The sequence below is a fragment of the Acinonyx jubatus genome, chromosome B4 (assembly GCF_027475565.1).
Source record: "Acinonyx jubatus isolate Ajub_Pintada_27869175 chromosome B4, VMU_Ajub_asm_v1.0, whole genome shotgun sequence".
NCBI classification, from domain to species: domain Eukaryota; kingdom Metazoa; phylum Chordata; class Mammalia; order Carnivora; family Felidae; genus Acinonyx; species Acinonyx jubatus.
In genome coordinates, this window is record NC_069387.1 from 114,780,845 (window position 1) to 114,807,390 (window position 26,546).

Sequence of the window (26,546 nt, forward strand, 5' to 3'; positions counted from 1 at the left end):
TGAAATTCAAGCCCTTCTGCCCATCTGCCTAATTTTATTATATTGTAATCATTGCTTTAATCCTATTTTGAACTTCAGATACTTAGTTGGAAGTTGTTGTCTTTTATTATCTGAGCCTGTAACTTTTCCCCAAATCCATGCATATGTTTAAACTACAATATTTATATAATTTCCTGACAAATTCCCTAACAAATCAAACTGTTAGAATATAGTAAATGTGATAAACACTTAGAATATTTTATCTTTTTATACAGATCCTGCTAAACATCACAAGTCTTAGGGCTCAAAGATAAAATAAAACACACGGACATATTTTTAATCTTTATGTGTAACTACTGTTTATGAAGAATTGAAATGAACAACAGGCTCAAATCAAGCAGGGAAATATGCTAGTGACTCATCACATTTTAATGCTGCTTAATTTTCAGGCTTCCTGTGTGAATTAGCTAAGAGATACAGCAATTTAAAGAATAATGACTAAAACCTTTTCTATTTCCTGCTTAATTTCCTTCTGAAGGAAAGTATTCATTTTTAAATATTTTTCAGACATTCTCTATGTAAAGAAAAACCAGTGAATTAGAATTTTATTAACAAGCACATCTTTTAGAAAGAAGAATTTCAGATGAAGGAACAAGTGAATAGAATAAAAGTATTTTTGCAAGTTCAGAAAGAAGGGGTCTATGTAGATCTAGATAAAAAATTCAATCAAATATCATCTGTGTCATGTTGATGTGATTTGTATTGTTGTTATTCTGCGACTCTTCCAATCTTGTTCCAATGTCTGGCATCATTCACATACCTGCACACCAGGTGTAAGTGAATTAGGGCAGCCCAGTAGAAATAACCTCCCTTAGGGAAAAAGGATAAATAAAGAAGGTTTGCCATTTGGGTCACTCCTTGGAAAATGCCAGAGGTATAGTACAAAAAAGAACTAAAACCACAAAGACATTAAGAAGGTAACTTACAAAGAAACCAAAGTGATTAGCTTTCTTATTTGTAATTATGGAAAAACATTACATTCACATTACTAAGGGTGTAGATGAGATTTTCTTCAACTGCAGCTAAGTCCTCTCAGAACTGGATTTTTTTTAATATTATGTACAAAAGTTAAAACTCTACTTATTTAAAATCAATTGGCTATCCAAAAATTTGTGTCTTCCTCTGCTTCCATTTCATGAATTTTAAGGAATTAGCTTTAGCATTTTTTAGAGCATAGGTTGAAAAGGCATTTTAATTTCCACCTCAGAGTAATTTTAAAACCACATCAATTATTTCTCATGTGCAGCTGTTTTTTATCCACAAATTATTGCTCTAGGCATTTTTACTTTACCACACATTTCAGAAGAGAAGGAATGAAGGGGAACCAGCTAATCTACAAATGTTTCACCAACAGTAGACCAGACCCAAAAAAAAGTGTGTGTGGGGGATTATGAACCAAAACTTCTTTAGTAATAAGAACTGCTCATTAATTGTCTAAACATTGAATATACACTCCACCTAACTTGCATTTAATTATCACCAGAAGGTGGATTCCCAGTTTATCCCCCCCCCCCCCATTTATTCATCCAACAAATACTTACTTATGTGCCAGGAAACATTAAGTCAGGTGTCAGACTATTGTCAAGAGACTTACAATCTGATTGGAAAGACAATAATTGCACATTAAACAATGAGAGAATCATATATAGCAATGAAACACTCTATAGAGACTGCGCTGCCCAGAAGAAGAAAAGTGGAATGGAGAGAATGATAGGTATGGATAAACTAGAGAAGGGCAGGCAGGTCCATTCTCCAAAGGCACAAGTGAAGGTGTAAAGTGAATGGAGAATGTTTGGGATGCACTGGGTAGGCATGTTTTAGAGGAGCAGGGTACACGGAGGTGAGCAAAACAGCAGAATTTAGCACTGGCAGGGAATTTAGAGGTTATCTTTCTGAACATGCAAAAATCTCTTTTATAACATCTCTGGGGGCACCTGGGTGGCTTAGTTGGTGAGGCATTTGACTCTCTATTTCAGCTCAGGTCATGATCTCACAGTTCGTGAGTTCCAGAACCCCTCATCTAACAGTCTGGAGCTTGCTTGGGATTTTCTGTCTCCCTCTCTCTCTGCCCCTCCCCTGCTCCTGCTCTCTCTCAAAATAAATAAATAAACTTAAAAAAAAAAATCTCTGGATGAAAGCCATTTAGCATTAACTATTATGCATTTCTTGTTTGTTTGTTTGTTTGTTTGTTTAGCAGAACACTTATGTTCCAGTTACTGTTCTAAAGCTTCTAAAACATGAATGCCGGCAGTCTCATAACAAGCCTATGATAGTGGTATGACAATCGTGCCCACTTTACAGATGAGAAAGAAAGGCAAGGAAAGGACAAGTAATTTGCTGGTGAGTGACTTGTCTAGGGTCCTCTCACACATACTCTGGCTGCAGAGTTCATGCTCTGACCAGGTGTTCACCCTTTCCCAGGATAGATGGCCTTTCCGCCGTTGACAGGCTCAAATGATTAGACACAAGTCGAAAAGCTTCTAAAATTTCCCAGAATTATTGGTGATGTAGATTTTCCTCCTAAAAATCCAGATTTCAAGCAAAGAACACTTTGGAACTCTAACGATTTGAGTCTGAGTTAAAACGGCCATGAAGTACAGCTGTCTAGTACTTGTTTAATACTAAACCCAGTGGTTTTTGAAAAATTCTCTTAAAATATATAAAGTGAACCTAATTTGAAAAATTTAGTGATTCTGCACATAAAAATAAATGTAGCTGATGTATTCACTTGTGAGGGTCTTTAACAACTTAGCAGCTCAGGATACTATAAAATATATAAAGGCCATGGGATCACTTCAGAGTAGAATTTTCCCTGTGAATTTGAAGAATGTTTATAATTAAGAATCTTCTTAGTAATCTTTAAGAACCTTGATGCTACTTGGGAACTTAGGCTTCTTATCCTAAAGCCAGATTCATATAATCCTAAATACTGGATTCATTCACTCATTCAGCCAGTTCTGGCTGAGTTCCCTCCATGCACCAGACATTGTTTCAAGCATTGAGGATTCCGTAGGGAACAGAACAGACCATATTCCCGCTCTCATGACACTTAACACCCTTTGGGGTGAGGGGCACAGCTAGTATTTAATCAGGAGTGTAACATATTTTCTGCTTTGCCAAAATTATACTATATCGGATTCCCATCTGCCCCCAATTACTTCTCCTAAGAAGGAGAAAAGACTGTAAGACCTTGAGATATATAACTCAATAAAAGGAAGATATAACTTGAGCCAGAAAGTAAGTCCGTTTTTCCACGGAGCAGCATAAGGAAGTGGAGCCAGCTTTCAGGAACACCTGGGTCTAATGCTATCTCCCAGCAATCCTCCCTGAACTTCTCCCCAAGCTGAGAAATTCTAATTTTTAAAAAATGCTAATAAGTTTTAAATTGTCAAGAATGATGATAAAATAAACACTTAAATTCAGCACCTGGCATTAGCATATAAAAACAAAACATTTTATCATAGAACCAGAAATTGACAGTATGATCACATGTCATTATTGGATTGGAACTTGGAGCTTGGCTGTAGAAATGGAAATATAAGTCTATTGATTAAGTCTACTGTGATTCACAGAGGGTGATTTCCTCCACGGAAAAGGCTGGTCATTCAGTTACGTGCTTATGATGAAGCGTTTATAAAGAGAAGTCACATGTTTCTAAGTTCTAAGGCCAGTGAGAGAGAGTTAAACCAATAACCGAAAATGTACAGATTTTATTGGATAAATGGTTAAATATTTAGTTGTGAAAATATAAGCTTTTCTCCATAGACTTAAAATGTTTATAATGATCACTTTATTTAGGAAAAACATCCTAGAGACATTGTTAATTATAAACAAAGAAGGATCAGTACTCAAACTCTTTGGTTTAAGGAAGCAGAACTCTGAACCTTTGTTTAATTGCCTAAATAAAACTACTGCATGGAGCCCTTTTTGCCTCTGATAAAAGCCACATGTTCCTGTATGCCTGTGAGAAAGGGTTGTGGAAGTTTTTGGTGGTCATGTAGTCATCCAACTAGATTCTGTTCTTTTATAGATGCTTTTATTTTCCACGTGTAATTTCACAATGGGTGCTATAACCAGCTATTCCGTCACTGCAACAAACCAGGTCTCCAGAATACTCTTGTTTTACTTTACCGAGCCCTAGCACACATGGCAGAATTGCACAGTACTAAACTCTGATACCATTTGATACCATTCTCACGGAATTAACAATTTTTAAAAAGTGATCCATTTCATCTATTGTAACTATAGCTTAAGTAGTTCAAACAAAAGGGTTGTCATGATAAAGAAGAATCCTGCTTGCTATTTAACACCTGATATTGGTAGATTGACAATGTGACTAACAGAACTATGAGTCCCTGGAAAGAGGAGGCCTTTTGAATAAGGAAAGAATCTGGAACAAAGAAGATAAAGAGGTTTCAAGCTTAGCTGATTTTGAGTATCTTCACACTATGTAGTGAAACTTCATTAACTTGTATTCATAAAATCGATTACCATCACCTAGTTTGGGCTAAAGATTGCTTTAGAAATATTTATGATACATGGCACCTGGATGGCTCAGTCAGTTAAACATCTGACTTTGACTCTGGTCATGGTCTCACGGTTTGTGAGTTCGAGCCCTGCATTGGGCTCTATGCTGACAGCTCAGAACCTGGAGCCTGCTTCAGATTCTGTCTCCCTCTCTCTGCCCCTCCCCTGCTCACACTCTGTGTCTCTCTCTATCTCAAAAATAAATTTAAAAACATTAAAAATTTTTTAAAAATATATTTATGATGCAAAAGAATCAATAATAAAATTGTAAAGTAGTTCTTTCCAGTTAGGATGTGTACAGTGAAAACAGTTGGAAAAATAGGCACAAGGAAATATTTTTAATTTGTGGAGCAAATCTGGAAATTTAGTTTGCTCCCCATGGAATATCAAGCTTCCAAGTAAATATCTTAGGAAACAAATGTATTATTATATATTTTTTCTTTTCTTAAATATTCTGGTAGAAAAAATATACAAGTACTTTGATTAGTATCTATTACCCAAATATTTCTAAAATAGATATTGCCTATTTTTGGTCAATACCTGAATTTACAGGGTTAGTTTCCATTCTATTTATTCACACAATCAAACTGTGTAGCTACATCATGTGTACAGGCCTCAACCACACTTTCTCAGTTATTGTCAGAGTAAAAGCAGAGTTTAAGAAGTTTGGGGGAAGGGGCACCTGAGTGGCTTAGTTGGTTGAGTGTCTGACTTTGGCCCAGGTGGTGATCTCACGGTTTGAGGGTTCAAGCCCCACATGGGGCTTGCTGCTATCAGCCTAGAACCTGCTTCAAGTCCTCTGTCCCCCTCTCTGTCTACCCCTTTCCTGCTTGTGCTCTTTCTCTCAAAAATAAATAAACCTTAAAAAAAAAAAAGAAGAATTTGGGGGAAGTAGGGCAAGTGCTTTTGCCTGTCTCAAGGATTCCAATCTGGCATCCATGCTTGAGCTTTAAGGAGGTCTGCAAATCTGCAGAATTAGCCTGAGACAATTTTTATGTGTTTATATACAATTTTTCATAAAGTCCATGTTTTTCATGATTATCAAAGGTCTTTATCCCCCCAAAAGAGTAACAATTATTGATTTAAGGAGTCCTTGTTTGTGGAAAATGTAGTGCTCCCTGCAATAAACTGCAATACAACTTTGAATTAAAGGATCTAAGATGATGTCCCTTACCCATTGACTACAAATTGGGCTTTGAAATTAGAGTCACAATATTTCCCTAGCAAGTCTTCCACACCTTCCTGCCATTTGAAAGAAAAACAGTTCCAAATGTAACTTTATACATTTTGGTGATATTAAACATTTCTTCTGTTAAAGTTTCTTGTATCTTTTTTCTGTTGAGCCAACAGTATTTCTACAATCCTGTTTATGTGCAGTAGATATTGAAGAAAAGATGATGAACTACAACAGACATGTCCCTAGCCTTCCGGGATGGATATATAGCAGATAGCACTCTTACTTTTCCTCATTCTCTATATCAACTGGAAAAAAAACCATTATAAAACATATCCAAGTTCATCTAATTTCAGCTAGAAAGTGCTCTTATTAAACTAAATACATGAAGTAAAGTGACATCTAGTGTTGGTTAAGTGGAATTGAACCATAAATCAGGACACTGAGTAGTTAACTTATTCTTCCGAAACAATGTTTAGCTTGGCTTAACCTACTGGTAAAAGCATAGTTTTGTCTCCTTAAAAAAAATATTTTAGAGTAAAATTTAATAATCTGAATTGAAATGTTAATAATATTGTTTTTTTCTTTCTTAAAAAATAAAGTACTCAAAGTGTAGAGAAAAGTATAAAGAACAAAATAACACTCATGTTCTATAAGCCAATTTTGGCAAATCTTAAATTTTGCTATATTTGCTTTAGGCGGTTTAAAAGTAAAAGATAGTAGACATATGTGATGCCGTATGAAACTCCTTCCTGATTTTATTTCCATCATTTTCTCCTCAGAGGTAACCACTCTCTGGTTTATTATCTTCATGATTGTTTTTATACTTTCATCATGTATTTTTGTACCTATAAAGTTTATAATACTGCATTTTTTACACTTGATATAAAAAATAACATTTTATAAATCCTGGTGCAGCTTGCTTTTTCTAGTTCAGTAGTATGTTTTTCACATTTATTCATATTGGTCATTAGCTCTACTGATTTATTTTAACAAATTGGCTGGATTATACCATAATTTATTTTACAGTTGATGGACATCTGAGTTCTTTCCAGTCTTCTGCTCTTATAAACCATGGTACAATGAATACTCTTGTATGTTATCTCTTGTGTGCACATTTGAGAGTTTCTCTAGTCTGTAGGCCTAGAACATGGTGCTCAGGTATATACTTTTAAAAACATCTGTAGATATTGAGAATTTGCTCTCCTAAAGAGTTGTACCAATTTACATCCTCACCAGCAGTATAAGAGAATTTCTATTGCTTCTCACCAACAGTATTCTCAGGCTTTTAAGGTTTGAAAATCTGCTGGGTGTACAATGTTATTTCATTGTTACTCAGTTTTCTATTTCTCTGATTTGTAATAAACTGAGCTTCCTAAAAAATATGTTTTTCCCACTCAAGCTTTTGTGAATTGCTTATTCCTCTCATGTGTTCACTGGATTCCTGACATTTTCCTTACTGAATTGTTAAGGTTTTAACATATTCTTGATATAAGTACCTTGTAGGTTTGATGCATTGCAAGTATTGTTCCCCTGTTTATGGCTTGGCTTTTCATTATGTTCATGGGATCTTTCCATTTTAGTGTAATCAACGTTATCAGTATTTCCCTTTTGGTAGCTTATTTTAAAAATCTTTCATTAAGCTTTTCTCCTTTATTTTCTTCTAAAATGTTTAAAGTTTTGATTTGCATGATAGGCTTCTGTGTTGTTAACTGTTGTGTATTTTATGAGGTAGGGAATTGTTCCCTCCCATGTGGATAATTGTTCCAACATTACTCCCTAAAAGACTCTCTTTTCCTCATTGTTTACTTTTGTCTTACCATCACAGTCACTCAAGAATTTAGTTGGTAAAATTTCTCTTCTATAGTAGAACCTTGAGTTTTCCTCAATTGAGTCAAATGTTTCTACTGACCTCCACCCAAGGCTTTATCCCTACTCGTACTCCAAACCTGGTTTGCCATCTGTCTGAGAAATATGAATTGTGGGTGCTTGGGTGGTTCAGTCCGTTGAGCGTCCAACTTCAGCTCAGGTCCCCGTGTCAGGTTCTCTGCTGTCAGTGCAGAGCCTGCTTTGGATCCACTATCTCCCTCTCTTTCTGCCCCTCCCCCACTTGTGCTCTCTCTGTCTCAAAAATAAATACACATTAAAAAATAATTTTAGGGGTGCCTGGGTGGCTCAGTCAGTTAAGTGTCCGACTTCGGCTCAGGTCATGATCTCATGGTTTGTGAGTTCTTTGAGCCCTGCGTCGGGCTCTGTGCTGACAGCTCAGAGCCTGGAGCCTGCTTTGGATTCTGTCTCCTTCTCTCTCTGCCTCTCCCCACTTGTGCTCTCTCTGTCTCTCAAAAATAAATAAATGTAAAAAATTTTTTTAAAATAATTTTAAAAACTTATAAAAAAAGGAAATATTAGTCAATCTCAGGACCATTCTTCCTAATATTCTCAGACTTTGTGTCTGTGTTCTGGCCACTAGCATTTTCTTCTTAGTTGTTCGCACTTCTTTTCTGGGTTATTCTGTTCTATTCTCAGTTAGGGTGAGCAACCACCCCAGTTTGCCAAGGACTAAGGGGTTTCTCCAATGCAGAACTCTGTGTGTTAAAACAGAGACAGTCCCTGGCAAACTGGGATAGGACGGTTGGTCACTGTAGTTCCTACTTGCAGTTTCAGCTTCCTTCTCGTTGACTCCTTGACTCTAACCAGGGTGCTATATCTTGCTTACCAATCATCTTTACATGGAACTTATATTTGTTGAGGTCCTACTCTATATTAAAGACTGAAGCATTTTCACATCACATAGTATCTCATTGAACAGTTATAACAGCTCTGTGTGTCTTTCTTTTACCCATGAGAAGAATTGCATTTAATTGGCAAGGATCACAAAATTAGTGACATAAAACAATGAACCCATGCCTAAAACATATTTTTGACTAAAAATATTTTCTTTCTACATAACTTGCTGTCTTCCTAACCTGAGGAAAACACAGCTGTAGTTGCATACATGGGTCGACACCTATCCAAATGGAACTTCTGGGGGAACCCTATCATACCTAGTCTTGCTGTCTATTCATTTTGGTCTAATATGATTCCTGCCACATTTGACACTACATGAAATCACCATCATATGTTATAAAGCACCAGCCACAATTCCATTTGGCATGCAGCAGGACAAACATCTCAAATGTTGCATTAAGATAAAAACTAAGAAGAAAGATAAACATGAATAGTATCACATGGCACCTCACATTGCCACAGTAGAGTATCAAAATGTCACTGCATGGCTATGGGATCTTTCCATTTTAATGCATCTATTTTATCGATCTTTTCCTTTTTAGAGCTTTTTAAAGAAATCTTGCAATAAGTTTTTCTCCTTTACTTAATCCAAACCCCAAATGTTATTTATATGTTAATGCAAAATCATATACAAAATACAAAATAGTATTATTTGTATTAAATTAGTCCCCCCAAATATTAACAAGAGTTGGGCAGGAGAGCAAATGATCCAATTTGTTTGGGAAACAAATTTTTTCTAGAACTTCTCAATCTTTATTTTGTTAATTTGCTTTGTGATGTCCCTACACAGAGATAGTGTAGCATTTTCCAAATGATTTGACCATGAAGACTTTTTGTTTTGTTTCATGACTTCTCAATGACTTTGAAATATACATGGGGAAATGCTGTTGTCATCTGTAACAGCACAATACCCTCCAGGGGGCAGCAGATTCCCTTGGCATATGGCCAATCATCTGTTCATTGAACAGAATGACAAAGGTTTTAGAACATGGTCTATTATTTCTGGTAATGGATGTAAAATTTTTAGTTCCTGTGGCAGAAATAGGCATTGAAATTTAACTTATGGTTAATAATAAAATAAATGTATGGCACTGAGATATAATAATCAATAATAAACCAGGTGAGTCTCTGATCACAATTACATCATTGGACTGTAAAGTTCAGATCACAGGTCCAATCTTTTCCTTCTTATCTTCAAACAACAAATATTAATTGAATGTTTCATAAGCAATAAAATGAAGTATTAGAATCAGTTCCTTTCCCAAGGAACTTACTAAGAGATGGGGCGAGGGGGGCAGTAATATTTAGATGGGACAACAGCCTGGCTGCAAATTAGAAACACCTAGGGGACTTTTAAACAACAATAATGCCCGGGTCCCACCTCAGAACAATTAAATTGGAATCTCTGTGGTTTTAGGCATGGCATTTAAAAAAATGTTCCCTGATAATTTAATGAGTAGTCAGGATTGAGAACCACTGTATTAAAATGATAAAATAATGTTTTAGGTAAGCAGTTTCTGGTGTTTTCAAAGAGGAGGAAAAATTTAGGCTTTTTTTTCCCCCAGATGGAATGTTTTAAATGTAAAAGTTGGTAAAGCATGTGACTTTTGATCTCAGGGTTGTAAGTTTGAGCCCCACGTTGGGTGTAGGTATTACTTAAAAATAAAATCTTAAATTCCACATAGGAGTGAAATAATATGGTATTTGTCTCTCTCTGACCAACTTATTTCACTTAGCTCCATCCACATTGTTCCAAATAGCACAATTTCATTCTTTTTTTTACGGCTGAGTAATATTCCATTGTGTACATACTGCATCTTCTTTATCCATTCATCAGTCGATGGACATTTGAGTTATTTCCATAATTTGTTGATAATGCTGCTATAAACATTGGGGTGCATGTATCCCTTTGAATCAGTATTTCTGTATCCTTTGGGTTAACTAGTAGTGCAATTGCTGGATGGTAAGGTAATTCTATTTTTAACTTTTTGAGGAACCTCCATACTGTATTTCAGAGTGGCTGCATCAGTTTGCATTCCCACCAACAGAGTAAAAGGGCTCCCCTTTCTCTGCCTCCTCACTAACATCTGTTGTTTCCTGTGTTGTTAATTTTGGCCATTCTGACAGATGCGACGTGATATTATAGTTTTGTATTTCCCTGATGATGAGTGATGTTGAACATCTTTTCATGTGTCTGTTAGCCATCTGTAAGTCTTCTTTGGAAAAATGTCTATTCATGTTTTCTGCCCATTTTTAACTGAATTATTTATTTTTTGCATGTTCAGTTTTATAAGTTCTTTATATATTTTGAATACTAACCTTTTATCAGATGTGGAATTTAAGAAACAAAACAGATGAGGGGCTCTTGGGTGGCCTAGTCGGTTAAGCACTCAACTTTGGCTCAGGTCACGATCTCATGGTTTGTGGGTTCAAGCCCCATGCCAGGCTCTGTGCTGACACCTCAGAGACTGGAGCCTGCTTTGGATTCTGTGTCTCCCTCTCTCTCTGCTTCTTTCCCACTTGCGCGCTCTCTCTCTCTCAAATGAGAAAAACATTAGAAAAAAAAAAAAGAAACAGATGAACACAGTGGGGTGGGGTGGGGTGGGGGATGAGAGGCAAGCCAGGAAACAGACTCTTAAATATAGAGAATAAACTGAGGGTTGATAGAGGGAAGGTGGGCCGGGATGGGTTAAATAGGTGATGGGTATTAAATGAGGCACTTGTGATGAACACTGGGTGTTGTTATGTAAGTGATGAATCACTAAATTCTACACCTCAAACTAATATTACACTGCATGTTAACAAACTGGAATTTAAATAAAAACTTGAAATAAAAAATATAAAATCTTTATTTAAAAAAGATAACCTTTGAAAATAAAATGCAGGCAGAAATAAGGGCTCGGGAAATAAAGCAACTGAGAGATTTTTTTTCTTTAAGTGTTTCTGTGACTATGTAAGTAATATATACACTGATTTCTGAACATTTGGGGGAAAAACAGAAAAAAAATCAAAGTAACCCATAATCATATCACCCATGAGAGCCACCATTAACATTTTGACATATTTCTTTTGAGAAAGAGGAAAAGAGAATTGAGACAAGTTAGGAATGGAGTATAACCAGGTGTATAGATAAAATCAACCAATAGGAGAATACTTACTAGTACTTAGTGAAACTAAAACAAGACATGAATGGTTCCTAAGAAAATATAAATTACATCAGTTGACTCAAGAATAAATAGCAGAAAACCTGAATAGATCTCTAACTATGAAAAACACTGCAAACATTTGCAGAAACTTAATTCCATGAGATAAATATCACTACAATCCCCATTTTACAAAATGGGGAAATTCGAAAGGCTACATGTCAAGAAATTAGCAGAGCTGGAACTTGTCAATAGCTCCCATTATTGCAATCACCATACTCTAAGAGGTGTGGACCCCAACAAGAAAAAGCTCATCCTATGGTAGGGAAGTCATTTAACCATCAGTAACCCAGCACCTAATCTGTGCTAGGCACTGTTCTGAGTGTAGGCAATGCGAAGATGAATAAGCATGCTATGGTCCCTGTGCTCAAGAAGTTTCCAGTTGAGTCCAGACAGACAAATAATTATACAGACTACACTGCAACATGCTAATTGTTATAATAGAGATAGAAAAAAAAAGTGTGGTCAGAGCTCAGAAGCAGTGATGCCATGGGAGACAGGGAAGAGCTCCTATTGAAAGTGCCATTTGAACTGGCCCTAGAAAGGTAGGCAGAGAAAGGAGAGAAAGAAGGCATTCCATACAGAGGGAGCAGCAGTTGCAGAGGTAAAATGCTATAGATAGTTGACTTCTTCATGAAATCTTTCTTTCAAAAACAACGCAAAGAGACATTGGGCTGCTTTTGACAGAGGGCAGCATCCTTTCCCTATTCCATCATGACAAAAACTGCTGTTAGTTCATGTTAAAATGGTAGTGATATTTGGCAAAAGTCTACTATATTCTTCCTTAATGAGTTGTCAGAGATTCTGCCATGCCATTTGTCTTCTAAGCAACGTATTATGAAGGCTGTCAGTAAAGAGTAAAGATGAGGATAAACAATGTATTCAGCAGTCAGCAGGGGGCTGAGAATCTGTTCATTCAGAATCAGCAGGGGGCTGTGGGAAAATGTCTATTCTTCAAGCAAGCCTATGAAGGACTACCATTCAAAAGAGACGGTAGGTTTGTAAGAAGCTAAGAAAGTCTTCCTCTAATTTAAACTCCCAGGAGCTTTCTGTGGCCCTCTGCTTACAGATGGAGGATGAAATGAAGCATAGCAGACATTCTGATATAAGAGTGATCTTAATTTGACCACTCACCAAAACCTAATTCAGAGACTGACAGATGAATCTGATACTATACAGAAGGTTATGTGTATGGGTAATTAAGTTGACAGTCACATATGTCAAAATAATTCACACTCAGTCTGCAGTATAGGGATTTCACTGTCTTAGTGGGGCTATTAATTATGCGGGTAATTAAGAATTAAAATTGCTTGTTTGTTTTTCCTGAAGTTCTTACAGTTTGGGTTAGAAAAGCAAAGGAACAAAGTTTAGAAAATGACAGATTTGGGCTCTGAGACTTATTCCTTGTGGGACTTTGAATAGGTTGCTTAGCAACTCTAGCTAATAATACCTACTTCACAGACTCGCTGTAAGGATTAAATGAGATAATATATGTAAAGGGTTGGCATGTAAGTATTCAATAAAGTGCAGTCATAATGATGCTGCTGCTGGCTTAAATATTATTATTACATAGATTCAAGGACAGTCTAAACTTTTCTCTGAACACAGTATGTTCTGATAGGAAGAAGAAAATTTGTATTAAACATAACTATTGATAAATTAATTATATTATGAATAAAAATTATTATGCTGATAAATTTTATCTCGTACTGTCACTAATATGATCTAACCTGTTATCTATAATCAAGCAGAAACAGAACCAGTTTTAGTTCCCCTTCTTAATTTATCACATTTCTAATTGTTCTACTACACTTTAAGAATCTAGGTGTAAGTATTAGCAGCATTGAAAAATATCATTTTTCAGTTTATCATTTTAAAACAATCATAGTTTAATGCTGAATGTTCTCAACATACATGGTAAACTGAAAGGTTTAACCTACTAGAAACTTATTGTTACTTAAACTGAAAAGTGATTCTGTCCTTTATTTGAGAGGATAAAGGGTTACTCTCCTGTGATTGAAACAATAGTTACCACCCAAGGGATATTATTTATTATAATGTTCATTTTCTCCCGTTATTAATTTAAACTATTAGAGAAAAACAGTAATGTATTGAAGCTGACAATGTCCTTAAAATGACCTATTTCAATTCCTCAATTTGATGCAAAACTAAGCCTGGCATTTAACCAAATTTACTAAGTGTGATACTTTTAACATTTTTGTTTTCAGAATTGCAGCATCTATAAATAATATACCCTATAATTGCTAGAAGTAAATAATATAACTAATCTGGTATGAAATAAACCTGACTTCTTCTAACTTGACTGGTTCTCACACCTAAGGGTAAATATCAGCTATTTGGAACATTGTAAATAACATTCAGTGCTTCATTTCTACAGTTCTTTAAGTAACAGCCCACATTATTTTGGTAATACATGGAAACATTGTCTAATGCCTGAAAAGTTACAAGTGGTTCTCAAACTCCCTCATTTTAGGTGTTGGATAGATAGCATCGGATGCAGAATATTTGACTTTGGGAAATTTTACACGTTTCCTGGAATACAATTAATATTTTTCTCAAATACTTGTCTATATTGTCTTGTTCACAGTAACTACATTACATATTGGTCAACAAGATCAAATAATTTTTTAACAGGAGATACTCTTTCAGTCTGAGAATAACACAGAATGGGTTTTTCCTGCAAAAACAGTTGATGTCTATCTATAAAACTTGCAGTAATTATCACAAAAAACTGAAATAGACTTTTTAACCCTATACTTCAACAATTTTTCACCCATACACATTCAGTCATGCATGTAAAGCTGTCATTTCCAATCTAGACCTTTTCTGATTAGTCTTAGCTATTCTGAAGCAATGCAAATGAGAGTGATTATGTTATTGCTGTTGGGGCAATTAAATGCTCTATTTGTTTACTACTGAAAGCCCAACTGATCTGACACACAGTCAAGTTACAAATAGTTCTGTGTCTGATATTAATGAATGCCCATAATGCATTTTTCCAAAGTTATTTCTTCACAGTTAAAATGACAGAACTTTCTATGAAAATCCTTCCCCTCTAAATCAGTGGTTCTCAACTAGGGGGAACTTTGCCTTCCAGAAGACATTTGGAAATGTCCAAACACATTTTTGATTGTCACAACCAGGAGAAGAGGAACGATACTATTATCTAATGGATAGAGGCCAGGGATGCTGCTAAACATCATACAATGTACAGGTCAGGACATCCTCCCCCCCCCCCCCCCGCTACCACCCCAATGAAGAATTATCTGATCCAAAATATCAATAGTTTAAAAGTTCTGGGGGTGGATGATGGTGATGGTTGTACAACAATGTGAGTGCACTTAATGCCAATTAACTCTACACTTAAAAATAGTTAACATGGTAAATTTTATGTTTTGTATATTTTACCGCAGTTAAAAAAAAAAATCAATAGCGCTGAGACTAAGAGCAAACAGGAGAAGGGATTTCTAGATGGAGAGAATATCAAGTGTAAGTACATGGAGTTGTAAAAAAAAAAAAAGCGTGGCCTGTGATTCAAAGGCAAGTGTTGTGGTTTGTGGGACAGAATGGAAAGAGATGAAGTTGGAGAGAAACTTTGGAAAGGAGTTTGTTTTAGGCTGCTAGTAATCGGGAACCATCCAAGGTTGGCTAGCAAGAGAATAGTATGTCCAGACTTTCATTTTGTTTGGGAGGATGGAGCTTAGAGATACCTCTGGCAAAAGGTGGGTAACAGATAAAAAGGTAGAATAGCAAGTTTTGTTTTTAAAAATTTGAGTCAGTGTAGGGGCACCTGGATGGCTCAGTCGATTAAGCATCTGACTCTTGGTTTCAGCTCAGGTCATGATCTCATGGTTAGTGAGTTCAAGCACTGTCATCGCAGAGCCTGCTGGGGATTCTCTCTCTCTCTCTCTCTCTCTCTCTCTCTCTCAAAATAAATAAATAAACCTAAAAAAATTTAAAAAAATGATTCAATGTAAACCTTCAGACTATGAGGAAAGGTGGGAGAGATTGTATGGAACAGGAGACTGTAGGAGAAATTCCATGAGATTTTGTTTTGTTTCCTCTGTGTTCTGCAAACACTGAAGTTTCCATTTGGACACATTATCTTGTTAATGCCTGTGTGTCCATTAGGAATTTTACTTGAAACTCACCACTGCCACCCCATGGAAGTATGGCAAAGAACAGCAGTATGTTTAAAGTCAATATTTAATGTTGATCATCTAGTTGAGGGCTCCCAGTTTTTTTACCCCCAAAGTCTTTTATTATCTACCTTTCACCACCCCATAACTTGATGCTATGATTTATGAAACTAAAAGACATCATTTACTGACCAATTGCTTTCCCATTTTTATAAATTAGATACATATATAAATGCCAATCAGAGCTTCTGATCCATGATAATCGACCAGTATTTAGAGTTGATTTCATTCTAATCAAAATCAAAGAAGCATGACATTTCAGTCTTATACAGTCTCCATTAGCTAAATGTACAATTGTTTGACTATACTTCATTAGTTGTTTTGTTTTTTGATAATAAAAATAGTTTGCAAAATCTCAATACTACCTACAAAGTGATCCAAGTCTCTAAAAACAAAACAAAACAAAACAAAAACAAAGTGATTCAAGTCTAGGGTTGTGTGTTTATAAACCACTGATCTAATCCACTGATTTTCATCAGGGGGTGACTGTGCCCCCATGGAGGACTTTGGGCAATGTCTGGAGACAGTTTTGGTTGTCACAACTTGGGGGGGGGGCAGAATTGCAACTGGCATCTAGTTGGTAGAGGCCAGGGATGCTGCTAAAATACATACATTCTACAATATAGGGACAGACCCCCAACAAGAATTGTTTGGCCCAAAATGTCAATAGTACCAAGGTTGAAAACTCTGGTCTAGTTTAGTCCCTCTATTGTATAAATTAAAAAAATGAGACCCAGAGTTGTTAAATTCTTCCTTTTATTTGAGAAACCTTACTTTTTTGAGGGAGAGAGAGAGAGAGAGGGAGAGAGAGAGAGAGAGAGAATAAGCACATGTGGGGGAGGGGCAAAGAGAGAGGAGAGAGAGAATCTTAAGTAGGTTCCACGCTCAGTGCAGAGCCCTACAGGGGGCTCGATGTGACAACTTTGAGATCATGACCTGAGCCAAAATCGAGAGGCAGAGGCTCAAATGAATGAGCCACCCAGGCACCCCTTGTTTAATTTTTAATTAGACAATGCATTCAAGGATTCCAAAAATAGTACATATATAAAGGTATTTAGGACTTGAACAGACATTTCACCAAAGATATACTAGTGGCCAATAAGCACATGAAAAGATGCTTAACATCATTAGTCATTAGGAAAATGCAAATCAAAACCACAATAAGAAGGTTTTTAAAAATTATTATTAGGATTACTAGAAAGGCTATAGTATAACTTTTTAAAAATTGAAAATAACAGGTGTTGGTGAGAATGTGTAGAAGTTGGGACTCTTGTACATTGCTTATGGGAATGTAAAATGGTGCATTATTGGAAAATGTTGAGTAGTTCTTCAAAAAGTTAAGCATAGAATTACCATATGACCCAACAATTCTTCTTGTAGGCCGATATCCAAAAGAATTTAAATACAGGTTCTCAAACAAATACTTGTGCATGGATGTCCCTAGCAGTATTACCCATAATAGCCAAAAAGTAGAAATAACTCAAATGTCCATCAACAGATGCACAGATAAGCAAAATGAGGTTATATGTACACAGTGGAATATTACTCAGCTATTAAAAATAATAAAGCAGTGCTATGTGCTACAATGTGCATACCTTGAAAATATTACAGGAAGTGAAAGAAGCCAGATACAAAAGGTTGCATACTGAATTATACCATTTACTTGTATAAGTTTATTTATTTTGAGAAAGAGCATGATTGGGGTAGAGGCAGAAAGAGAGGAAGAGAGAATCCCAAGCAGGCCCTTGTGCTATCAGCAGGGAGCCTGACTCAGGGCTCAATGCAGAGCTTAAACTCATGAACCATGAGATCATGACCTGAGCCATATCAGCAGTCAGATGCCCAGCCAACTAAGCCATCCAGGTGCCCCTATGTGATTCCATGTATATGAAACATCGAAACTAGGTAAATCTAGAGAGACAGAAAGCAGATTGGTGGTTGCCAGTGCCTAGGGGGAGGGAGAAATAAGAGGTGACCACTTAATGGGTACAGGATTTTCTTTTGAGGTATTGAAAATGTTTTGGAACTAGATAGAGGTGGTGATTGCAACAACTTTGTGAATATACTAAATGCCACTGAACTGTATAATTTAAAATAGTAAATTTCATGTTATGTGAATATCAGCTTAATAAAAGGAAGTTAAATATATATATATATATATATATATAGTGAATATATATATATATATATAGTGAAAAGCTTATCTTTGTCTGTTTTCAGCCGAGTTCCTACCCATAGGTAACCAGTTTTCTTAGTATCTGAGGAATCTTCCAGTATATTGATGCACAAAGAAACAAATGGATAGATTATCTCCCTCTTTTCTTTCATACAGAGGTAGCACATTATATAAGTTATTCTATGCAGGATTTTCTCAGCAGTTTACCTCTGACATGGACACTCTTGAACATCACAGGCCAGTTTATTTAGTGAAATGTTCCTAAAACTGGTTCCTCTGATATTTCCTGGTGATTAGATTCTGATTGTGTGTCTTTTGTAAGAATAGCACAAAAGTGCATCTTCTCATTGCATCTTATCAGGTGGCACACTATTTTGATTTGTCCCATGGCTAACAATGGTCATTTGATCATTGGATTAAGGTGGTACCTGAAAGGCTTTTACCATAAAAGCAATCAATCATATAACATGTGCTATTAAATCTACTGTAAGTGTTTTCAAAGACATTTTCTGCTATCTTATATATTGACTTTTTTTATATAACCTCATGTATATAAATAACTTTTATGTGTCAACTCAGATTTTCTCAGTGTTGTCTGTGTCTGGGGTCCTGTCTCTATAGTTACAGACTACTTCATGAGGTCCCAGGTTCCTCCAACTGTGGCTCCTCCCATCACGCTAAACTGAAGCCGGGGAGTTGATTTCCTCAGCTCCGCTCTGCCAGGAGATAAGATTGAAGTGGTAGGTAAATTCCCCCTCAGTGCCTCCCTTTGTTGAACTGTTTCAAAGCATAGTATTTCAATAAACTTGTCCAGAGACAGCCTGCATGGCCAACCGAGAGTTTCTGTGAAGGAGCTGTGGCCAGCTCATTAATGTAAAACCTAGCATCTGTTTCTCCTTCCGCGTCTTACCTTTTTTCTTTTATGCTTACTGCCCTGGGATTGTGCCTGCCAATAAAGCATTCACACTTAAATTTTTTCTTGGGGTCCATTTACAAGGATCATGGGCCTGACACCATGGGAGAAATTTCTTTTCAACCAGAGTAATGGAAACAAGTGTGCTTTTCCTGAATTATTTTTTTTAAAATATTATGGAAATTGGATTATGTAACCAATCATATTTCTCTTTGCTAGGACGCCATAAAGTTTAGAGACAAATGTACAGCCCATCTCTAGCCAGTGCATAAGGCAATATGGTGTAAATGTCTGTATTCCAATCTTTTTTTTTTTTTTTAAGTTTATTTATTTTGAGAGAGTACGCACACACGTGCGAGTAGGGAAGGGGCAGAGAGGGAGAGAGAACATCCCAAGCAGGCTCCGTGCTGTCAGCACAGAGCCCAAGGCGGGCTCAATCTCACAAACCTTGAAATTATGATCTGAGCTGAAATCAAGAGTCAGAGGCTCAACCCCCTGGGCCACATCCAAAGTCTTACCGATTACTACAAATGCCTCCATACACATTTAAACCTCAATTCCAACTCCATTTTCTTAAGGCCGCAAAAACAAAAAGACAAAACAAACAAACAAAAACAAAAACAAAACCCATCAATGCTCAAAGGTTTACTCTCCAAGAACCGCATTTAGTATTTCAGATCAGAGAAAGGTAAAAGTCTGCATCTGGAAAAAACAAATGAGATTGTGATCAATACTGTTACATCAGAAGGATAAAAGACTGCGACTGCGTCGGGTTTCTGGTGGCAATGCAAAAGAAATAGATCTATAGGGAGGCCACCACACCATATTCTAGACTCAATTTGACCTCATCTTAACTATATTCTGTACTTCACTTTCTTTGGTGAGTTTCACCTTGGTCTAGTCTTGCTTCTCGCATTCCCTTTAAAGTGGGTTGAAATGAGCATTACGGAACAGAGAAGGAGACTGCGGCAGAGGGGCGCCCAAATCACAGAATCTGTGGGAAGGCGAACACGAAACTCAAGAGCCCAAACCCCGTTCTCACAGCTGTGAAAGGACAAGCTGGTGAGAAATCACGTCCGCTCTACAGAGTACACAGCATTTCTCAGTGGAACTCATAAGGCAGGTGAGCAAAGGAGAAACCCCCGCCCGCCTCACTGGAGAGTTTCCCTAACAAGGGCCCTGGAGCAAGTGGGGCTACAGAAGTTTCCCACAGGGCTGTGCGCGGCGCGGAAGGCTCAAACACTCACGCTACCGCTGGTTGCCAGGGGACACTTCACAGCCACCTCCTCCAATCAGGACTCATCTCTCTGTGCCCAATCACAGAAGCCAAGAGAGCTGTAGTCGGAGGTGAAAGGTCACACTGCTGTTTGGCGGCCATTTCTCTGGAGGCTCCGCGATTCGCGCCCAACTGTAGCTACTCCAGTCACGAGGGACGGACGACAGCTGGGTCGGCGGCGAGTGGCCTGCAGCATTTGCTTATAGTCGCGATGGTAAGCAGGAAGAAAGCGACCGGAGTCGAAGAGCCAAGGGAGAGCGGGTGACCGGCCTCGCCGGGCCCGGGGCTTGGTTCGCTCGGTTCCCATTCATCCGCGTGGGGAGCCGCGCACCCGGTCGCCTGCCTCTTTCTCCCTGCTCTGCGAATCTGAGGCGCGCGCTCTCCTTCCGATGCCCTTCCCTCCCCAGAAGTGCCCCTGACCCCATGCCCCTGTTCGTTTGAATGTGAGCCTGAGGTACCTTGCTGTCTGGGACCACAGGGTCGAGGTAAAGATGAAGCGGTCTTTATGCCCCACTTATCCCACTCCAAAATCGGCTTTAATTTCCATCATGTTGGGATTCCTGGCCCTGCAGCCCGCTGGAACACAGAGTGCAGGCTTTGGAGCATTCATTTGTTTGTTTAGCAAAAAAAATTTTGAGCGCGCGCTACCGGATACTGTTCTAGGCGCTAGAGTATAAGGTGAAAAGTACTGAGGCGGACCCTGCCCTAGCTTTACTCAGTCGGGTGTGAGAGATAGACTTTAATCAAATAACATAAACATGTAATTACAAATAATGTGAAGTACTGAGAAGAGAGCAAACAGGATGCTGAGAGGGTGCAAGATGGTACATTAGAAGACAGGTCAGGGATGGCATCCCTGGTAGGATTTAACTAACTAAATAGGAAATAGGAAATCCAGCCCCTTAAAGAGGAAACGTGTAGGAAGCACGGGGAACACGAGCATATGGGCCCCAAGGCTGGAAAGAAAGCTTGACCAGTTGGAAAAATTGGCCGAAAGCTACACCGCTTGAAGAACATGGTTATGAGATAGGATGGGGAAGACCCTTAGGTGGTGTTAAGAGGTCTGGATTCTACTTCAAGTGCAATTGAAAGCCATGGAAGCATTTTAAGTAGAGATATCACATGATAAAGATAATATTTATGTGCGTAAGTTGGAGAAAGACCAGAGTGAAAACTGGAAACCCATTAGGAGGTTATTGCAGTAGCTCCCATGTTCTTTGAGATTACACTGCATATGCTTATCTTAGAGGGGTTTAGTAGCCAAGTTGCTTGGTTCTTTTCTTTCTTTGGGCTGATGGGTGAGCAGATGAGAGAAGGAAAAATCTGAATTCACTGGGAGATACTACTACTGGTTTGTTGAATAAAAACTATTGATTGCCCATATGTAGCCCGGAGGCTTCACTAAGTCAAATAAGACCCAGCAGACCACCTAGCTCCTGGATTCAAGTGAAAGACTGAAATGTCATCTGCCCCCTCCTTACCTCTGTAGCCTCCTATTTGGGACTCTGACATCACTGGATTGTTTGTCCCTGAGATTGACTTGTTGCTTCACTCTTTACTCCTTTTACATAGGTAGCCTCTTGTATCTAGAACAGCCCTTTCTCCCTCTAGGAATACCTCTCATCCTTTAGAACGGAAGCATTACTTTGGGCAACCTCTCCTTTTGACTTTGGATTGATTGGTACCCTTACACATGCTATCTCTTCTTACTATATTGCAGTGCAATACCTATTTGTATGTGTTTTGCCTCTCCCCCTCCCAGTGTGAGCTTCTTGAGGACAAGGACTATAGTCTACATTATTTTTTTCGCAGCCTTTACTTTGTTTTTTTATAGCCTGGAACAATGAGTGATGTATAGTAGGTATTCATTGTTTAAGGGAATACTGAATGAAATTGCCTAACCGGGTATTTAAATTTCTCATATGCTCTTCAACAAATAAAAGTGAAAAGTAATGCAGTAAGTGAGAGTCAAGAGCTTGCTTTATTTCGATACCATAAAATATTGGTGATTTTGGTAGAGGGGAGTAAGTAATGAAAACTGAGCTAAGGAAAAATAACTGATTGAGATCTTTTTTTATTCTTTGTGCAGAGTTTGCCCCTCAATCCCAAACCTTTCCTGAATGGATTAACAGGAAAGCCAGTAATGGTGAAACTTAAGTGGGGAATGGAGTACAAAGGCTACCTGGTATCTGTAGATGGCTATATGAACATGCAGGTAAGCTAAGGAGATAAAGGATCATTAAATTATATTTATTTTGCTTTACCTTAACTCCTCAAGGGCTTATAAAAATACAGTCAACTAAATTGATAAACATAAAACAAAATTCAAGAAAAAAAGTCAAGGTCAAGAAGGCTGTTACAATTGTGATAAACTGTGTACAAGACCTGTTAAACCAAACTTCAGCCATAGAATTGACTTCTAGTGGTTAAAATAAAAAGAACTCAGATACTTGATTCATAGTGGTATAAAGGAAACACAAATGGTTTTTTGTTTTTTGGGAGGGTTTCGTTTTTGCAGAACAAACAAAACTCTCCAAGCATTTAGCTCTGAAAGACATTTTTCAAGTGACATTTTAAAGTCTTTTAATGAATGCTAAAGACACAAAATCAAAGTAATTCAATAAAAGTATTTCTTGAGGGAGAAGATAGGCCAAGCCAAAGGAATTGTTGAACTGACTGCATGTGTGTTAAGCTAGCTTCTGTAAATGTTTAGGACAGGATTTTTTTGTTTTTGTAATTGAGGTAAAACATATGTAACGTAAAATTTACCATTTTAACCATTTTCAAGTATAGAACTCCGTGACATTAAGTACATTCACATTATTGTGCATCCATCACCATTATCCATTTCTAAAACTCTTATATCATCCCCAACTGAAACTATACCCATTAAAAGATAACTCCCCATTTCCTCTAACCCCTGGTAAACATTATTCTTTCTGTTTTCATTCTGGGTACCTCACATAAATAGAATCCTACAACATTTGTCCTTTTGTATCTGGCTTACTTCATTTAGCATAATGTTTTCGAGGTTCATCCATGTTGTAGCATTTATCAGAGTTTCATTCCTTTTTGTGACTGAAATAATATTCCATTGTATGTATATACCACATGTTAATCCATTCTGTTGGTGGACATTTGAATTGTTTCCACCTTTTGGCCTTTGTAGTACAATGAACATGGTTATATAAATATCTGTTAGAGGTTCTGCTTTCACTTCTTTTGGATATGTATCCAGAAGTGGAATGATTGGATATAAAGTAATGCTTTGTTTAATTTTTTGAGAAACTGCCATACTATTTTCTATTAGCAAAACATAAAGGATCAATTTCTCCACATCCTCACCAATATTTGCTACTTTCTGTTTTGATAATGGCTATTCTAAAGAGCGTAAAATATCTCATTGTTTTGATAATCATTTCCCTGATGATTAGTGACATTGTGATCTTTGTGTGCTTATGGCAATTTATACTCCTTAGGAGAAATGCTTGTTCATGCCCTTTGCCCATTTAAAAACTGGGGTGTTTTGTTTCTTTGTTACTTTTGTTTCTTTGTTACTTTGTAGTAGTTTACGGCCAGGTTTTTGATGAAAGAGTTTGAAATTATATTTTCCTCAAGCATAGGTATTTATGTGACTGATTAATGGCAGATGGATTTTAAAGGTACTTGGTCAGTCCAATCATGACTCTAAGTATTCCAAACTGGTACTTCTTGTAGGAAGAGTATTAACAGGGGCACCTGTAGGCAAAAAGCGCTGAGATTTTCCTTAATTCAAGAGGTTACCACTTGAACAGATGATGCTTAGGTCCCCAAAGTTCTTATAGAGCATGGTTTTGGCCTGGATAATTCCTCAAGCAGGAATCATTTACCAAGGCCATAGAAAAATCTGAAGAGTAATACCAGTCTGTTGAAATGTTCCAGACTTAAATAGTGGTAGTGATTACACAACTTTATGAATATATTAAAAACCACTGGGGGTGCCTGGGTGATTCAGTACAGGTCACAATCTTAGGGTTTTTGAGTTTGAGCCCTACATTGAGCTCTCAGCACAGAGCCCACTTTGAAGCCTCTGTCTCCCTCTCTCTCTGCCCCTTCCCACTGTCAAAAAATAAACATTTAAAAAAAATTCGGGGTGGGGGGAAAAATCCACTGACTTGTATCCTGTAAAAGTGAATTTTATGCTGTGGGCATATATCTCAATAAAAGAAAGAAGTAAAGAATACCCACAGAATATTTGGTTTTAGAAGTAATGTAGTTCCTAGTGAGCCTACCAGAGTTGTGAAGTGTATCTGAATAATTACAACCACGTTAATGAGGCTTTTGAGTTTGTTTATTGAATGAAAATTTATTGACTGCCCATTACGTGCCTGGCTGTGTGAATATACCAATGAACAAAACAAAGTCCCTACTTTGAAGGAGTTTGTTTTAGTAGTGGGAGATGGTAATATAATGTGATATCAGGTAATGATAGATGCTATGGAGAAACAGAAAGCAGAAACATAGTGTGCAGTGTTAGATAGAGAGCCAGGGAAAGCTCTGAGGAAGTAAATTTAATCCGAAAACAGAATTGAGTGAGGAACTGAAGAGAGTATCTGAAGAAAAAGCATCTCCGTTTGAGGGAACAGCAAGTACCTGGGCTTTGTGGCAGGAACTTGTTTGGTGTGTTTTGGGCATGGCAAGAAATCCAAAGCAGAATGACTTAGAATGATAGAAGAATGGGATGGTAGTCATAGAGCACTTTTTACGTGATTGTGATTTGTAAAAGTTACAAATAAAGTTTTTTACCTATATGTGGAAGGAAACGTAAACTTTTTGACGTAAAGTTAGAAATAATAGTTTCCTGAAATAACTATAAATTATGGTTACTCTGAATTGTTTAACTTTCTCTTAAGAACTTATTTCTGTTTATTAGCACATAATTTTTTAAAATTCTTACTCAGTTCTTTGGTTTGGTTGTTGACTAATATAAAAGTATTAGATATTTTAGCTATAGATTTTGTACCCATTGGGTTCTTCAATGTGCTATGGTGTTATTACTCAGTTAATACCTGGTTCCTTAGAACTGAATTTTTGGAAAGCATTTAAATCACAACTTATTCATAAATTGGAGACTGTCTTCCTTGACATGCTGTTTTAATGTCTAATACAAAGGAGTGTTACATAACTGAGAGATTTAAAAACTTACATTGAAACAAGCTTTATTATATATTCTATATCCATTGATGTTAACTTTACTGAATGTTTATATGAAACCCATAAGTACTACAGTGGTAAAAGAAAGCTAATATCCTGTTAATTATAGGTAAATGTGAGTTGTTGGTATAGAAAGGTTTCAGTTAATAAGTTGTCTCACCAGTATTACCTAACATTTTAGGTAGTGTTACACTATTTTTCTCCTGTATTATTATACTAATATACTTTCTTTTTATTTAAAGCTTGCAAACACAGAAGAATACATAGATGGAGCATTGTCTGGACATTTGGGTGAAGTTTTAATAAGGTAACAAGAATAGTAGTATATGTAAGGAGTTACTAGTGAGCACTAGAAATCCCTGTTTTAAATTAGTGTCTCAATTTCAGAATTACTTTCTTTAAGTCACTATTAACATAATATTCTACAGTTAGACTTAAAGAGTTTTGAAACCCTTAAACTTGTCAAAGAAGATGGAAATTTTTTGGAGTTATCCTTAAGATTTTTCTAGTGTTGATACTAAACTTTCTAGCTCTTAGTGTAACCTTTTTCAGTGGTTTAGGTGGAAGAGCTTGGTTTTGAATTTTAGTTGGGTCTGGCTGCTATTAGGGATTTTCACTATATTCATTTTGAAATAGCTTCACACCTTCAAATTTGAATCATTACCTTTGGAAGATCATAAAGATACCATTTCATAAGATCTGCTTGGTAAATAAGTGCCATGTGCTTTTGCAAAACTTTTTTTTTTTAGAAAGAAAGAAATGATTCATTGTAAATATTGTAAATATCTAACAATAGTAATTCAGATCTTAATGTGGTTTCCGGTTGGAACAACAAAATGGACTGTTTTTCTATTTACAGGTGTAATAATGTCCTTTATATCAGGGGTGTTGAAGAAGAGGAAGAAGATGGGGAAATGAGAGAATAGCATCTTTTGTGGGGAATTTTTTTTATATATATTTCTAGACAATAAACTTTTTTTTTCAATTTGTCTTGTGAACTATTCCTATTCAGATATTTAAACGCAGAGCTCAAATGTT

General features: G+C 36.9%; 1 protein-coding gene across 1 annotated transcript; it reads left to right on the top strand.

Annotated features, from left to right (window-relative positions):
- The first annotated feature begins 11,866 nt into the window (after positions 1-11,866).
- On the top strand, positions 11,867-26,490 carry SNRPF (small nuclear ribonucleoprotein polypeptide F). Its single transcript, XM_015070486.3, has 5 exons — positions 11,867-11,991; positions 20,253-20,529; positions 22,405-22,530; positions 25,751-25,815; positions 26,368-26,490. The coding sequence occupies exons 1-5, from the start codon at positions 11,867-11,869 to the stop codon at positions 26,432-26,434; spliced, it is 660 nt and encodes a 219-aa protein (XP_014925972.2). The 3' UTR covers positions 26,435-26,490.
- The last annotated feature ends 56 nt before the right edge of the window (positions 26,491-26,546 follow it).